This window comes from Macrobrachium rosenbergii, chromosome 21 (assembly GCF_040412425.1).
Source record: "Macrobrachium rosenbergii isolate ZJJX-2024 chromosome 21, ASM4041242v1, whole genome shotgun sequence".
In the NCBI taxonomy this organism is placed as follows: domain Eukaryota; kingdom Metazoa; phylum Arthropoda; class Malacostraca; order Decapoda; family Palaemonidae; genus Macrobrachium; species Macrobrachium rosenbergii.
Genome location: NC_089761.1, coordinates 19,063,144 through 19,080,643, shown reverse-complemented (window position 1 = coordinate 19,080,643; position 17,500 = coordinate 19,063,144). Strand labels below are relative to the sequence as shown.

The 17,500-nt window shown below is 33.2% G+C and overlaps 1 protein-coding gene across 3 annotated transcripts in view; it reads right to left on the bottom strand.

The window, feature by feature from the left end:
• LOC136849747 (glutamate receptor 1-like) overlaps positions 1-17,500 on the bottom strand; it is a 330,227-nt gene that overhangs the window by 22,192 nt on the left and 290,535 nt on the right. For all 3 annotated transcript variants that reach the window (XM_067123138.1, XM_067123136.1, XM_067123137.1), the window contains exon 4: positions 9,443-10,039. In XM_067123138.1, the coding sequence (XP_066979239.1) occupies positions 9,443-9,635 (193 nt within the window). In that variant the 5' untranslated portion in view covers positions 9,636-10,039. The remainder of the gene's footprint in view (positions 1-9,442; positions 10,040-17,500) is intronic.

Below are 17,500 nucleotides of genomic sequence, written 5' to 3'. Positions count from 1 at the left end.
GAGAGAGAGAGAGAGAGAGAGAGAGAGAGAGAGAGAGGGCAAATTTACTTTATTTCAAGATATCCTTAACTAAGTAAAGATTGGTTTTGTTTCAGAAGCTTGTTTATTTAATCACGCGCGTATTGAGCTTTCCCATAACGCATGAGACGATGAGAAAAGAACCCCAATGGCATTATCTACCCCGAGATTTTCAGAAACAAGAGAAGAACAACATGGGGAAGGCAAAAGTGTAGACTGACCCCTATGTAAGTGACAAGCTGCCCACTTGAAAGATGCAAGATTTTAAGAGCTTGAGAGAATGGAAACAAAAATATGGAAGGGAATTTAGGAAGCTTCCCGTCACCCACTATACAGTGTCACAGTATCTATTAAAGGTAATATTTGTGAATGACGTGAACGATATTATATAATAATAATACAATAAAAAATAGTCTTTTGTATTTAGATAGATGGCAACAAACACGACTGAGACTCTCACGACTACATGCTGTTGTTTATAAGCCAGGGAAAAATATTTTATCAATAACTTAAAATACTTCAGAAAATTAATTGTACCTCTGCGTCGTACTTTGAAACAATTTATGTGAACCAATTTATGAAGAAAAAATAGATGAAATTAACTGGTTTTATGCATTGATTATTAAGGAAAATAATCACAGGTTGTCAGTAGACGAGATATGTAAGTGCCCACTTCCCAACCTTTAAATATGTAACCTCAAATATACTCAACAGAATTACGTTCGAACCACAGATTATATCTAGTTAATTCGCGCTTGTTACACATACAATACTTCCCGGTAATTTTTCGTCCATGCCAACTTCACACTGCTGCAGCCACGTGGGAATATGAAACGAATTTTCTTTCTGTTTCAATCGTTATCCGTACCGCTTGTCTTCTGACAATGGTGCGTAAATTATACTACTCTTGGAACACATTTGCTGCCTTCACAATAAAATATCGACTTCCGATATAAAAACCCACCAACGATCTGGTAAAAGCGACTTGGAAAGTGTGTGTGTAGTCACAAAATGTGGGGGTCATTGAACTTTTCTTCAAGAAGAGTCTAGGCTACCAGTGGTTGACTGTTTTCTGCCTTCAGGATGTAGCGACCAAGAAGGGCATTTCTGACAAAATCAACCTTTTCAGTGTAAAAAAAAAAAAAAAAAAAAAAGTTTACGATGTTTCTCCTAAAGTGAGGACAACTGCCTCTTATATATATAATAAAGATTTATCAATCCAGAAAACAAAGGGGAAGCTGAAATTACACTTTTATAAGTAAAAGGTAAGAACTTATTAAACCGTGTTCGTGATGCTAGGCTAATAGTAACCGATACTATATGTCAGAAACTTTCCGTCGACGAGTAATATACAGTTAATGATTTGCCTTTAAATTTAAAATTGCTAAACTGCAGAAATATAACGTCTCTCTTAAGACTTCAAGATTTTTAAAAGGGGTTAACACTGAAGTTATCAATGGCAGATCTTCATACACATAATCTTGCAATTCTAGGAAGAAATGTAGTTCCTCGTTTGACGAGTCGGTAGAGTTCTCAGCTAGCACTCTGCTAGGCCTGAGTTCGAGTCTCCGGCCAGCCAATGAAGAATTAGAGGAATTTATTTCTGGTGATAGAAATTCATTTCTCGGTATAATGTGATTCAGATTCCACAATAAACTGTAGGTCCCGTTGCTAGGTCTGGTTAAACTAAGGTATACTTAACTTAACTTACGAGGAAATGTCACTTCGCCATAAGTCTACCTTTTCAGAACTGTACGACGCACTTCATATTCCCCACACTTAAGGCCCTCTCTGGACAACTAAGCATATCTGCAGATCCATTTGGTTACTATCGCCATATTAAATAATTCCAATGTCAAGTAAGCTTATTTACTGTTCCACGCATCCGTAAATTGCTTAAACTGTGCAAACTAACCGGTTTGCAGTTTTATTTCCTTATTTAATCCGTAATGGTGGCTTTATTTTGATGTTTTCGAGTACGTTTTACTGTTCCTACTATTACTGCAAGTGTGGTGTTGCAAACGTTTATAGGTAAATGTTATATACACACTTACAAGGAAAGATTCAAAGACAAAATGCAGAATCATTTTCGTTACAAATTGAAAAATATATTCACTAGAGGTTAAACAACCCAGCGCATAAATAATGCATCGTAGGCTACACATTTTCACTTTTACTCTCAATAGCCATTCATCCAAGCTCTCATGGCGTTCCACGTCCAGATAGTAAAGAAACTCGCCACTAGATGGCTACCAACTGACACAAACAATTAATTATCCATCCACCACAAACAGGTATCGGAAAACCCACGACTTGCTGCGTTGCCCAAAAGGTACCACCCTCGTTAGAGGTCACATCAAAAAGCAACACGTGACCTGGAGGATTGAACTGCTTTGCACAATGCATGGAACACTCGTGATGTCGATTAAAACGTGAGAGGACTCCTTTGTTGTTGAAACTCCCGTCACGTGAGTTGGTCCTAATGAACTGGGCTTTATTGTCGCACGAAGGACTCTTTCACACGTTTCGAATAGTTCTTTCATTTTTCTTAAGGCGATATGTCTCGTGAGGACAGATGTCAGAACTGACGAAAATTTGTAACAGGAAGTACCTACAACTAAAATTAGCCACCCACCCTCTCTCTCTCTCTCTCTCTCTCTCTCTCTCTCTCTTTCTCTCTCAATTCTCATTCATATAAGTTCATTTATTAAACAACAAACTTCCAGTAAATCCCAATTTCAGAATCAAGACTTCTCCACCCTAACCAGACTTTCCCTTATTTAAAAAAATCTTGCTTATAAGACTGAACACCAAACTTGTTACTTCAAAGACCAATAATACAATTGGATTGTTTGCAGACGACAAAAAATAAATGTTATACCCTATGGCGTCATAAGTTATTTGGTTGAGCAAGCCTTCAAAATATAAATAAGAATTGATTAGCGCAGGAATGTTTGTGTCAGTACCTGACAAAAGTAGGTCACGCTGTTTAACAAGAAAGTTGTGAGGGGCGCATCTCGGACAAGCTTTTTCTCTTGGTGGAGTTGGTGTGGGCGCAAGGGTTTACCGTGCAGCAACGGCGTAAAAAAAAAATAATAATAATAATAATAAAACGGCGTAAAAATCAATCAGAAAAATGAAATAGGCAGTTCATGAAATATTTCACCATGGATGATAATCTGGTGCGGTAGGCACTGAGTTGGCACTTCAGATATTTGACAATAAATGATTGATTGACTAATTGACATTAAGCTATCTTGCGTCACAGCTACAACGGTCACTGACACCTGTACAATAAATGAGTGTCTTACGGTTGTACGTTAAACCAAAGAGCGGAGAGATACTCTCTTAACTTAAAATAGGACAGGGACGTTTTTAAATATTATTCAAATTCTTATAGAGATTATGAATCGCAAATCAAAGGAAAACTCAGGATGATTATAAAACTACTATATGAAAGTTTGGGAGACAATACAAAATGGACGGCTGGGAAAAACTGAATGGTCAATATATAAAGGATGTACAGTATTGGACAGTGGAAGAAAAATTGGAAATTACAAAAGAGAGGCGAAGATATTTTAAACTTCCCTGAATAAAAGAAAATGGGTGACACTATATTATAGGAAAAAGAGAGGTAGTTCACACGCGTTCTAAAGTAACACTGGAGAAGGTGAATAATTATTAAAGAGGTTACCTTTAAAGAGGCAGTAAAAAAAGATGGAGTCTTCCAGAAGGTGGGAAAGTCGAGATGGAAATATTTGCCGCCGCAACCCCCCCAAAAAATATATATATATATATATATGAAATAGTTTCTTTACTTGTATTTCCATGAACAGTCTAAAAGAATGAGAGAGGAAACAATCATTAGGATGCGTATAAAAAAAAAGGAAAGCAAAAGTTAAAATATGATTATGAAGTGTTATGAAATGGTTTGGACATGTAAAGAAAAGTAAGAAATTTGAGACAGATTTCATACGTACACATACGTAATCATAAATGACACTGGGATATTTTCATACTTTTACCATATCCCAGTAAACAAAGAATGACAAAAGAACTTGTATTCAGAATATTTAGAGTAAGGGTCCTCAGGCTGGAGTTAGCGAATCCCAAGGGGTTCACCGGGCATGGGGAGTTGGCGGGGTGGCGGTTCCGAAGAAATAGTTTCCTAAAGGAATCGAGATTCTTAAAAAGTGCTTGGTCGGAAAGAGGTTGTGGGGATCATGCATCAGTTTCAACTTCTTTCTTTATAAGTAAAGGATGTCTATTCCATTTCCGACTAACTTCTTACGCAACTCGTTCGAGTAATTTTTCACGCGCTTGATTATAGATTATAAGATACAGTCAGTCTATTCTTTATTATTTCCGGCACCATTTCATCCATACGGATACAGCTTTCCCATATATATATATATATATATATATATATATATATATATATATATATATATATATATATATATATATATATATATATATATATGTGTGTGTGTGTGTGTGTGTGTGTGCGCGCTCGTTCTGAAAGTGTGTCTGTGGGAGTTAAAGCAATACCCAAACCGCACGGAAGAACAGATCATTAATATACAAACAAACCTTTTCTAAAAGTAGAAACAATCTAGCGTACAGAACAATAACTGCAACAACTGAATATTATTTTTCTCCCGGAAAAGACACTATATTCTCATTATGCAAACAGCTGGAAACTTCGTGATACTTCGCCACAGTAATTTGAGGGTTACAGCATCTACAACCACACAATCAATTTCGTAATGCATACACGATGACATTGGAACATCATGCATGAAAGAACGAAGTCCAGAGAGCATGACAGTTTTTTTTACGTATATTCAGTGACTGACAGTTTTCTGCGCCACAACTGTAGATAAAATCAATTACACAAATGTGCAAGCTGATATTACCTCACTCTGGGTAATTTTCTTCGCCATATTCACGAAACTGACAGCGTCTTCGCCTAACGAGGAGTTATAACTTATGAACCACCTGCTGCGGTGAATTCTCGTTAACTCAGAGTAGTGTTACCACAAACACGGGCAGTATATGATTATTTTACAATAACTGTGTTAGTTACATAATACTGTACATGAGTTGATTGTAACCTTACAGTGTATATGCATATATTTACGCATATTTGTGCACGTACATCTAAAATTAGTGTGTGTGTGTGTGTTTACAAACATTCATGCACGCTCATGTTTGAGTGAGTACTTAAATATCCTAAGTGCATAGGTTTAGACAGAAGTGAGCACGGCGGGGTTACACCCTTGACCCTTTGTCCTTGTCTTTTTTGTTTAAAGAACACGCTGCCCAGATTAACAAACTGTAACCCCGCCCCCCCTACTCGTTTCGTATGTAAAGCTCTGTCAACTTCTTTTGCATTCAGTGTGAACTTGAAAATGTAGAATAAACTACGAAAGTACTTGTTCAAAGTCCCGGTTTTCACTCGCCTTTCTGATATTCTCAAGCACGCGTTCCTTTGTGCTGCATTGTATGTATGTGTGTGTATGTGTATGTATATATATATATATATATATATATATATATATATATATATATATATATATAAATTATATATATATATATATATATATATATATTATATATATATATATAATGTATTATGTATGTGTGTGTGTTTGGTCACACCACACAAAAGCAAGTCAGTCAGCGACTGAAAACTGTCTTCAAAATATTAGCAATAAAAATAAGTCGTGGGAAAAAAATTTTTAACAGCAATGCATAGAAACTTACTGATAAGCTCTCATTGCTACAAAAATAGAAATAGCTAATAGCCATAAAATTTTTATGTACAACTGCCCGAGCATAAGAACAGCTAAGAACAGAAAAAGTAAAAAGTATTCAAGTCTTATCCCGCCTGCATTAAATTGTGCAAGCTTTATTTACAACTTTAGCACTTCTAATCGCCTTTAATAAACTCTCAACAACGCCATACCTCCATAACACTCTCCTCACTGGACCGTAATAAATCCTCCATGAGGAGAATGTTTGCTGTACTGAACAAAAAAAAAAAAAAAAAAGACAACATGCAACAGGGCTATGAGCATTCTGACAGCTCAGCAAACTGTATGAAGCGTCTCTAAGCCACATGAAATAAACAAGAAAGCTTTTCTGAAATCAGCTGTTGCATTTCTAAGAAGGAAATGACTAAATCCTTGCAGCCAGTAAGCACGCCTAAAGTTAAGTATATCTTAGTTTAACCAGACCACTGAGCTGATTAACAGCTCTCCTAGGGCTGGCCCAAAGGATTAGACTTGTTTTACGTGGCTAAGAACCAATTGGTTACCTAGCAACGGGACCTACAGCTTATTGTGAAATCCGAACCACATTATGACGAGAAATGAATTTCTATCACCAGAAATAAATTCCTCTAATTCTTCACTGGCTGGACGGAGACTCGAACGCTGGGCCAACAGCTTGCTAACCGAGAGCTCTAGCCACCCCTCCAAAGAAGAACTAAACCAATCTGCTGGACAATAAGGTCCTCGATAGTATCAGGACATGTACTGCTCCTGTATGACGCATGAATATCTGAGCACGTAGGCTAACGAAAATATATGTGCTCCAGCAACTAAGAAATAACCAGTATCTCTTCATCATGCAACGCGAAGACAGGACAAACATTACATAAATATCGAGGTAAGTGACCTACACACTGAATATTGTAATGGGTGAGGTACAAGGCTGAGCTCCAGTAAAACGAAAACACTATTGATCAGCTGATCTCGTACAGATTTCCCACCCCATCCTCCCCTTCAGGTGGATGGGACTCTGCTGAGTGAGTCTGAAGCTTTAGCTATTCTAGGTGTAAGTTTTGACTTACATCTAACTTTAGAGAAACATCTCATGAAAGTGTCACCAAATGCCACACGAGAGTTAGGTATTGTACGTAAGGCTATGTAAGGCCTCATATATTTATAACTGATAAAATCAATGCAACTTGTTTTACGTCATTTGTCCTTAATTTGCTAGAATATTGGTCTCCGGTATGGATGTCTGCTTCTGCCAGAGATTTATCTCTTTTAGATAGAGTGGTTCGTGGTGATAGGTTTCTGTTTCCTAATATTAGCAGTTTTGACTTGGACCATCGATGGATGGTCTCTTGTTTGTCAACTTTTCATAAATTGATTTTAACAGAGATCTTCCACATTCACAACTGATCCCTGATCCCCTTTTCCTGCCGAGAGCAACCAGATTGCTGAACAGCACCACCAATATGCAGTAAATGTCTCGCTGTCGAACTTCTCAGCTCCAGAGGTCCCTTATTCCCCAAACCGTTGGACTGTGGAACAGCCTCCCTGAGGATGTCGTGCAATTGGAACTTCAAAATTCAAGCGAAGATGCAATGCATTACCACCCTAAGACAATTCTCCTTGCATTTTAATAATGTATTCACATTTTTATCTATTTTTTAATTTGTTAATAATCTTTTTTAATAAGTGAGATCTCTTCTTACTGTATTTCCCTTTATCTCCTCTTACTTCTTCCTAATGAACACCATAATATTCTTTGGAAGCTTGAATTTCAAGTCCGTGGCCCCTGTAGGCTTGTTCCATATGAAGTGGGTTCATCTTCTGAATAATAATAATAATAATAATAATAATAATAATAATAATAATAATAATAATAATAATAATAATAATAATAATAATAATAATATCCGACAAAATTGCCAGCAGGGCTATAATCGTAAGAGTAACATTCAAAGCTAGCTTCTCTCTCGTGTCCTTTTGTTCAAAAGTTAACGCGAGCGACCAATATCACGTATCCCTAAACGAAAATGAAGAAGAATGTACTTCGAGAAAATACATGGGCAAAAATTAGCAAATTTATCATGTGTATACTGTATATTTCAACATGAAAAATCCTCTAGTATTTAGAAATACTTGCGCATATCTGCCCACTGACAAACACCAATGTATGAAATGTCCCTCATTTCGTGAGAGATTCCTTCAAGAGACTACAGTGACTGAGAAATGCCTGCTTTATACACTGCCGAGACATATTTTCCCATTAGCCTCCTGCTCCTGAATGATGTTATTACTACAATCTCCCACCTTTTAAAGGTATTATATCCATGCATTTCCTCCTAAGTACATTTTTCTTCATCTTCCTTTTAGGGATATGTGACACAGGTCGCTCGCGTTAAATTAAGCAAAAAACGACACGAAAAAGCCAGTTTGCATGGTAATCTAATCATTATATCGCTGCTGGTCATTTCGGGGGATATGATAAAAGAGATAAAGAGCAAAACATATATTTAGGTCACTTACCTCGCTATTAATGTCTATTTGTCCAGTCTTAGCGTTGCATGATGAAGAGATTATAGTTATTTCTTAGTCACTGGAGCACATATATTCGTTAGCCTACTTCCCCAGATATTCTTGCGTCATACAGGGTTAGTACATTTGGCTGATGCTATCGAGGACCGTAATTGTCCGACAGATCAATCTAAACGTACTTAAAGGCTGCAAACCCTTGGCCATTTTCTTATCAGAAATGCAACAGTTGATTTCAGAAACGCTTGCTTGTTTATTTCTTGTGGCTCTGAGACACTTCATACAGTTTGGTGAGATGTCGGAATGCTCACAGCCCTATTGCATGTTGCCTTCTTTTTCTTTTCCTTTTTCTTTTTCTTTTTTTTTTTTTGTCCGATACATTAAACATGCTCCTCATGGAGGGCAGTGTTGAAGAAATATGGCGTTGTTGATAGTACAGTGAATGCGATTAGAAGTGATAAAGTAAAAAATAAATCTCGCGCAATTTTATGCAGACGGGATAAGGCCTAAATACTTTGTCTGTTCTTATGTCTCGGGCAACTGTGTATATCAATTATGACTCTTAGTTATTTTTATTTGTGAAGTAATTAAAATATTATGAAGAAAGCACCTTGATGAAATAAGGGAAAGAGTAGCAAAAGGAATGTGACGTGTAGGATGTTTGCCAGTGATATACAGTTGATTTTAAGTAAAGGAAAAAAGGTTGCAACGACTGGTGAAAGATGTTAATGATGTTTGATACAGAAGAAAGCTGAGAATGAATACTACAGTGAAAAGGGATGTCGTATTAATAGAAGCAAAAATAACAGGCTCTTCAAATTAGAGTAAATACAAAAATATTATAAGACATCTAAATTTATTAAATATCTTGGTAGATTTACCCTTATTTATCTGAGCTGTAGTTACTAACATGCAAAAGGAAATAAAGAACATACTAAATATAACGCAGCTACAAAATGGCCGTCCCTAAAAACGCCATTTTTTTTTTAAAGTTTAATTAAGATAGAGAAATTCGACTAACTTTCCTCGCCAGTGAAGACAAGTTACAATAAAAAAACATCCGATTACTATATTAATGCCATTCGAAGAAGTGCAAAAATCCAGCTTACCTTCCTCATCTGTGAAGACGATCGTTACAGACTGCCAACTATTGGCTGTGGTGACGTCATATATCATTTGGCAGAGGCACAAGCACTCGATTTTAGCCGTGGCACTCGTCGGCGATGCCATGAAACAGATGCTGAGTAATAACACGATGAATCTGAACTTTCTCATGGAATGCGACTCCATCCTCGCCATCATCTCTCTGATTTAGGCGAAGAGTTCATTCTACTAAATTGATCCAGTGGCGTAAATGCTTTCTTGGGAGAGTAAGGGTAACCGAATTATCACAGCTCCTACTAATATTAAAAAATCACGTTTTTGTCACGATAACGTTAGTGTCCTGGGCACTGAACCTGCCAAAATGATCACAAACTTTCCGTTTTGTACTTTCTACAGAAATGAACAAACTGGCATGAATGTTTTCTAGTTGACTTTATGTTGAAATTCTTAAGGGTCACTGCAAAATGAAAAGACTTTGAGGCCACTATAAAGATTTAAGATGCTTTAAAAATGGCGCTCTTTTTAGATGGCAAAAACGCGAAATAACTGAACAAGTCTCGATGATGTCCCCTGACTGAGTCCTGGCGTCCGGTGACAGATATCTGTATGAATGAGATAAAAGAATTAACAGGAAACATGACTTGAAGTCACAGGAACAATATCACAGGTCTTGATTTAAAAAAAAAAACTTTAATGTGTTACTTTACAGCTTTATATATAAAGTAAAATATATTTTAAGTGCATAATCACTTACACGTTAAATTAACACCATCATAAAATTAGAGCTATAATTAAAAACAATTACAGGTAAAACTTGTATATAGATCTGAGAGACGTTCTAGCAATGTTTTATCCATGAATCGTGGATAACGCGATAAGTTAAATGCTTATCGTACCTATCACAAAAGAATGGTCTTCTGAAGCCCTTAGGCTTGTCCATTCAAAAGACAAATTACAGAAAAGAAACAGGAAATGACATTGTAGAATAAATAAATAAATATATATAAATAAATAATCGCTATCACACAGTGTTTCCCTTTTTAATTTTCTGTAAAAGAAAACTATTGAGATGGTTTTGGCTGTCCGTCCGCACTTTTTCTGTCCGCCCTCAGATCTTAAAAACTACTGAGGCTAGAGGGCTGCAAATTGGTTTGTTGATCATCCACCCTCCAATCATCAAAAATACCAAATTGCAGCCCTCTAGCCTCAGAAGATTTTATCTTATTTAAAGTTAAAGTTAGCCATATTCTTGCGTCTGGCAACGCTATAAGACATGCTACCACCGGGCCGTGGCTGAAAGATTCAAGGGCCGCGGCTCATACAGAAAACTCGACTGCGCCGAAGAAACTTCGGCGCATTTTTTACTGGTTTACATATATTTTTAAGAGTGATTATCACAAGCAAGCGCGACGACACACGACTTTCTGGTTGTTTTATAAGTGATCCCTAGATTAGCGTAATTATTCTCCTAACATGGACGGAACAAGATTCCTGACGAATCAAGTTAGAATGTTTAAAAGTTGCCTTTATGAGCTTAGTTTTACTCAGCTAAATATTTGCTAACCCACGAGCATCCGGACTGTGAATGATAACCTTTAAATCCAAACTACCTTGTTCACAAAGTTTCTGGCAGGCGTGAAAATCGCTGACATAGTATTCTCAGAAACTTTGCACCGGTGCTTTAAAAACTCACTTTCGAGGGAATGGTCTCCATGAATCTCTTAAAGTAGCGAAAAAAAAACTGAAAAACGACCTGTCAAAGTGTAATGAGTTTTCAAACAGTTTCTAGGATACCACCAGTCTGCATAATTCTGTTTCTTAAAACAATTCACATTTTCTTTTAATCACTTATATTCTTATCTATTTATCTACCAATTCATCAATTTTTCTTTTCTAATAATTTATCCCTTCTCTCTGTTACTATCGTCTTTTTTTTACTTCTTACAAATGAATTATATATTCTTTGGAAGCTTGAACTGCAAGTCAATGGCCCCTGTAGGCTTGTTCCATATGAATAGGGTTTACCTTCTGAATAATAATAATAATAATAATAATAATAATAATAATAATAATAATAATAATAATAATAATAATAATAATAATAATAATAATTTAATTTTAACTTTCTCATGGAACAGTAGGCTGGTATATAATGCTATGGCCTTGAAAAGCTTTGTATACTTTTTTATCAGTGTTCATGATTATTTTAAAGAAAATATAAAAATTTTACTCTGTGATTTCAGTCTCACAGTGATTCAATACTTCATGGATGCGATGTAATCTCAGGTTAAAGTCTTCACAGCAAATGAGCGGCTAAATTCTGTAATCTGCATTAAACACTTCCCGAAGGTTCTCTTGTTAAAAGAATATCTATTCTACGGGAGGGAATATATTTATAGCCTAAAAAAATTAGTAGTTCACGTGTTTTTTCTGTGTGTATATATATTATATATATATATATATATATATATATATATATATATATATATATATATATATATATATATATATATATATATATATATATAATAATATATACATATATATATATATATATATATATATATATATATATATATATATATATATATATATATATATATATATATATATACATAAATATACATACATATATATATATATATATATATATATATACATATATATATATATATATATATATATATATATATATATATATATAATATATATATATATATATATATATATATATATATATATAATATAATATATAATGGTAGCTCAAGATAGCCCCATATACCAGGAAAACGAATGCAAAGTACTTCAAGTGGAGTTTTGAAAGACGTATGAATTATGACGTATTTCCTAGTGTTGTACCATGATAGTCCATAAATTCTCTCGTAAAAAATGAAGATTTACACGTAATTTCATGACTCAAGCTCACCAAAATTCCCATTACCATGAAATCGACAAAAAAGCACAAAAAAAATCTCCATTTGTCAACTAAGAGGTACCTTGTCAAGAAGATACATAGTCACATATTTGTTCTTGTGTTAATTTTTTACGTCTTATTTTACAGACAAAACAGAAAATGAGTTAATATCATTGCTCGGTTCGGTTAACAGCAATTCATTTTTTAGATGCTACGCTTTCTTTAAAACATATGATACTAGAGAAAAAAAAATTAAATAAGGCAACTGAATCATCGCAGTTGTATTAATTTTCCTGTAAGCAAAACTTGCCCTATTCATTTACTTAACGACGTGATTAGATCTAGTGACAACATGAGAGGTTCACAGGGAAATTCTACGGATAACACATTACACTCTTCCTCTCTAGCGAAAGTGTTATCATTGATATGCAAATTAATATTAGGCAAATTAGGATTTCTGGCTGCTCAGGTAGGACTTAATCGGGCTTAAAAATACATTACATTCTTCCCCTCGTGACGATTCCAACGATATCTTAATTCTGCATTCAGCTGCTTTTTTACTTATTCTTTCATTCCTATATAAATTTTTTTATATTTCATTCCAATATAAATTTTTTATATTCTTTCATTCCTACATAAATTTTTTTATATTCTTTAAACTCTATATAAATTTTTTATATTCTTTAATTCCTATATAAAGTTTTTATATTCTTTCATCTCTATATAATTTTTTTATATTCTTTCATTCCTATATACAGTTTTTATATTCTTTCATTCCTATATAATTTTTTTATATTCTTTCATCCCTATATAAAGTTTTTACATTCTTTCATTCCTATATAATTTTTTATATTAAATTTTTTATATTCTTTCATTCCTATATAAATTTTTTGTATCCTTTCATTTTCCTATATTAAATTTTTATACTCTATCATTCCAATATAATTTTTTACATTCTTTCATTCCTATATAAATTTTTTATATTCTTTCATTCCTATATAAATTTATTTATTCTTTTATTCCTATATAAATTTTTTATAATCTTTCATTCCTATATAAAATTTTTATTTATTCTTTCATTCCTATAAAATTTTTTTATATTCTTTCATTCCTATATAAATTTATTACATTCTTTCATTCCTACATAAATTTTTTCTATTCTTTCATTCCTAACAGCATATATTTTTTTATATTCTTTCATTCCTATATACATTTTTTATATTCTTTCATTCCTATATACATTTTTATATTCCTTCATGTCTATATAAAATTTTTATATTCTTTCATTCCTATATAAGTTTCGTATATTCTTTCATTCCGATATAAATTTTGTACATACTTTCATTCCTTATAAGTTTTTTTATATTCTTTCATTCCTATATACATTTTTATTTATTCTTTCATTCCTATATAAATTTTTTATATTCTTTCAAGCCTATAAACATTTTTATACTTTCATTCCTATATAAATTTTTTTATATTCTTTCATTCCTATATGTTTTTTTTAATATTCTTTCATTCCTATATAAATTTTTTATATTCTTTCATTCCTATATAAATTTTGTATATTCTTTCATTCCTAATAAATTTTTTATATTCCTTCATTCCTATATAAATTTTTTATATTCTTTCATTCTTATATTTTTTATATTCTTTCATTCCTATATCATTTTTTTATTCTTTCATTCCTTTGTAAATTTTTTATATTCTATCATTCCCATATAAATTTTGTATATTCTTTCATTTCCATAAAAATTTTTTTATATTCTTTCATTCCTATATAAATTTTTCACATTCTTTCATTCATATATATATTTTTATATTATTTCATTCCTATATATATTTTTTTATATTCTGCCATTCCTTTATAAATTTTATATATTCTTTCATTCCTATATAAGTTTTTTAAAGTCAAACAGAGACACAGGTAGAGGATTCAAGACTATTTTGAAATATATGACAATTCTTTACATAATTTTAGCAATAATCCTTATTGTCAGGTGTTTCATGTGAAGATTTTCGCAGAAGTAAATAGCAGCAATTTAAAATGCTCAATAAATTTGCTTATCTTTAAAGTAATTTTAATATACTAAATAAACTGATTTATCTTTTAAGCACTCGCTTGCATTTCTGAGCCGTCAGAAAGGCGAACGGAAAACCAAGGTTACTTGAGGCCCATTCAAGTGAACATTTCTCTTTTAAGTGATTTTTAAGTTCAATCTAATTCATTTTCATTGGCTAGTAATATATCTATTCAAAAGTCAATTTTATCTAAATTAATGGTATGCCTATTTTCCTCTACTTACTTTTTCATATTATCTCTGATACACTGCAGCGTAGCAAAATGATACTAATAAAATCATTGTATAGGACTTTCAGCAACTAATATGCTCCCTGGTTACAAAATATTAAAAAGAATAATATTGTTTCAGTGAATTACATTCCTCTCATTTTTCTGATGCTTTTCTGGGTAATGGTAAACTAAACTGCTTAGTGCTTTCATGTGAGTCTGATTTAACGATTTTATACAATAAATTGAAGGCTCGATTACTTCAAATGTTATTAAACATATAAGTACGCCTTATAAAGTAGCAATTTCTACAACATACAAACTTGCAACTAAAAAAGATATCCAAAACATGATTTTTCTTCATTTAAAAAATTATATATATATATATATATATATATATATATATATATATATATATATATATATATATATATATATATATATATATATATGTGTGTGTGTGTGTGTGTGTGTGTAATGTATACAGTATATATACATATATATATGTATATATAGTCGTATATATATACATATATATATATATATATATATATATATATATATATATATATATATATATATATATATATATATATATACATAGAGGTGTATACCTTACATAATTACATACTCGTATATTAATAAACTATTCCGCACTCGATAAAGCCCAACAATTATTAATCCAGATGTTTGACGAAAACATGTAAGAATCTTTGCATTTATACCAAGTGATAAAGTACAGTTAAGACAAATTTAAAATCGGCAGCGGTTTCTGGACTCAAATTCTATATCATGCACTACACCTTCAGTATACGAAATTTTATGTACCTTACTCAATGACTTATATAAATTTTTTCACAATACACCTTTTTCCGTTACATGTCATGTCTACAGAAAGCTTGAGCCACCCAGTTCTCATCATGTCTTTTGGGAAGAGGCTGCTGGCCCCATTCCCCTTTACCACCATAGTTGCAACCCACCCAGTCGACTAACTGCCATTCACTAGTTCACTGCTAGGGTCATAAGATGCAAAGGTGAATTTAATGTTAAGTGCCTAAAGTAGTTCAACCTGATCTTTAATTGTACTGTCCTAACCACTGGATTACGTGGATCTACTTTGTGTATATGTATATATGTAAATAAAGACAAAATCCAAGAACCAAAGAGAAACAATGGAGTGCTAGTAGCAAGGCCTTTCGACTTCTTGTTGACTAAGTAAAGGACAAAAAGTCGAAAGGCCTTGCAGTACTCCATTGTTTCTCTATCCTTCGTGGATTTTGTCATTATTTATATATCCATCACGTTCCATATTTTCGTGATTCAGTTATACATGTATATACATATGTATATAAATAATATATATATATATATATATATATATATATATATATATATATATATATGTACACATACATACATATAAATATATACATATATATGTATATATACATATATATATATATATATATATATATATATATATATATATATATATATATAGTGTACACATACACACACGTGTGTGTGTGTGTGTTTTATAAAGCTTTCTTCGAAGAACTGAAACAACACTACGAAGTTCAAGGTCTGAAAGCACTAATAATATTTTTCTTTTTTTCTCTCTCATTCACCAAGTTCTCGCCTCGTGACTAGCCCACGAGCCAGAACTGATTTTCTTTTTTCGTTACATTCGACAAATTCTAAGTTAGTGATTTAAAAGGGTCAAATGTGTCTTCATAAAAATTTGACAAGATAGCCTTTTCTATGTGGTAGATTTTTCTTTTCGCACACTTAAAATGTCCCTAGACGAGCAGTAATGGAGTTAATATATATATGCCATTTAACTCCTTTAAACTATAGATTTAACAAGATTGACAGACTGAAATGTACTGCAGTAGAAACAACTAATAATATTGCAACAAAAAAAATTGCCATCTCACCTTCCCGGCTGACTTATGGACTAAAATAAATATTTATAAAAAAAATTAAATAAACAAACAAAAAGACAATAAACCATCGCACACGACCACAAAACTGCTATTAAACCAAGATCAAATATAGAAAAAACTGGAAAATATGTCAGTGATATGACTTCAAATAGACTACAGAGAGTCTTTAAATAAAAAAAAAAAAAAACCAACAGAATTAGAGGAACCACCCGCTCGCAATTCTGAAACGGAGAACTATATCACTCCCAACGTAAACATACTGTGTGATTTACCTGATGGTAAACTTTATTAACTCATGCTAGACAGTCATCACCATAAAATAAATAGTCAAGTGAATTTGTTTCAGCAACAGTAAATATGCCAAAAGTGTAGAGTGGTGCATTGAAGAAACTTGTCTAAAAATATAAGAAATCAATAAACAAACAACATATATACATATATATATGTATATAATATATACATATGTATATATATATATATATACCAGCTGACCAGCCGGGCGGTGCCCGGGATAACTCTGAATGGCAACCGATAAACTTTCTCTCTCTCTCTCTCTCTCTCTCTCTCTCTCTCTCTCTCTCTCTCTCTCTCACTTCCTCTCCCTCTCACTCTTTCTTTCTTTCACTCTCTCTCTCTCTCTCCAATTCTCCCAATCTCTTTCCCTCTTTCTTCTCCCTAACACCCCCTCTACTCCCTCTCTCTCACTTCCTCTCCCTCTCACTCTTTCTTTCTCTCACTCTCTTCCTCTCTCTCTTTTTCTCTCTCCAACCCTCCCTGTCTCTTTCCCTCTTTCTTATCCTTAACACCCCCTCCACTCTCTCTCTCTCCTCTCCCTCGCACTCTCTCTCTCTCTCTCTCTCTCTCTCTCTCTCTCTCTCTCTCTCTCTCTCTTCTCCCTAACACCCCCTCTGCT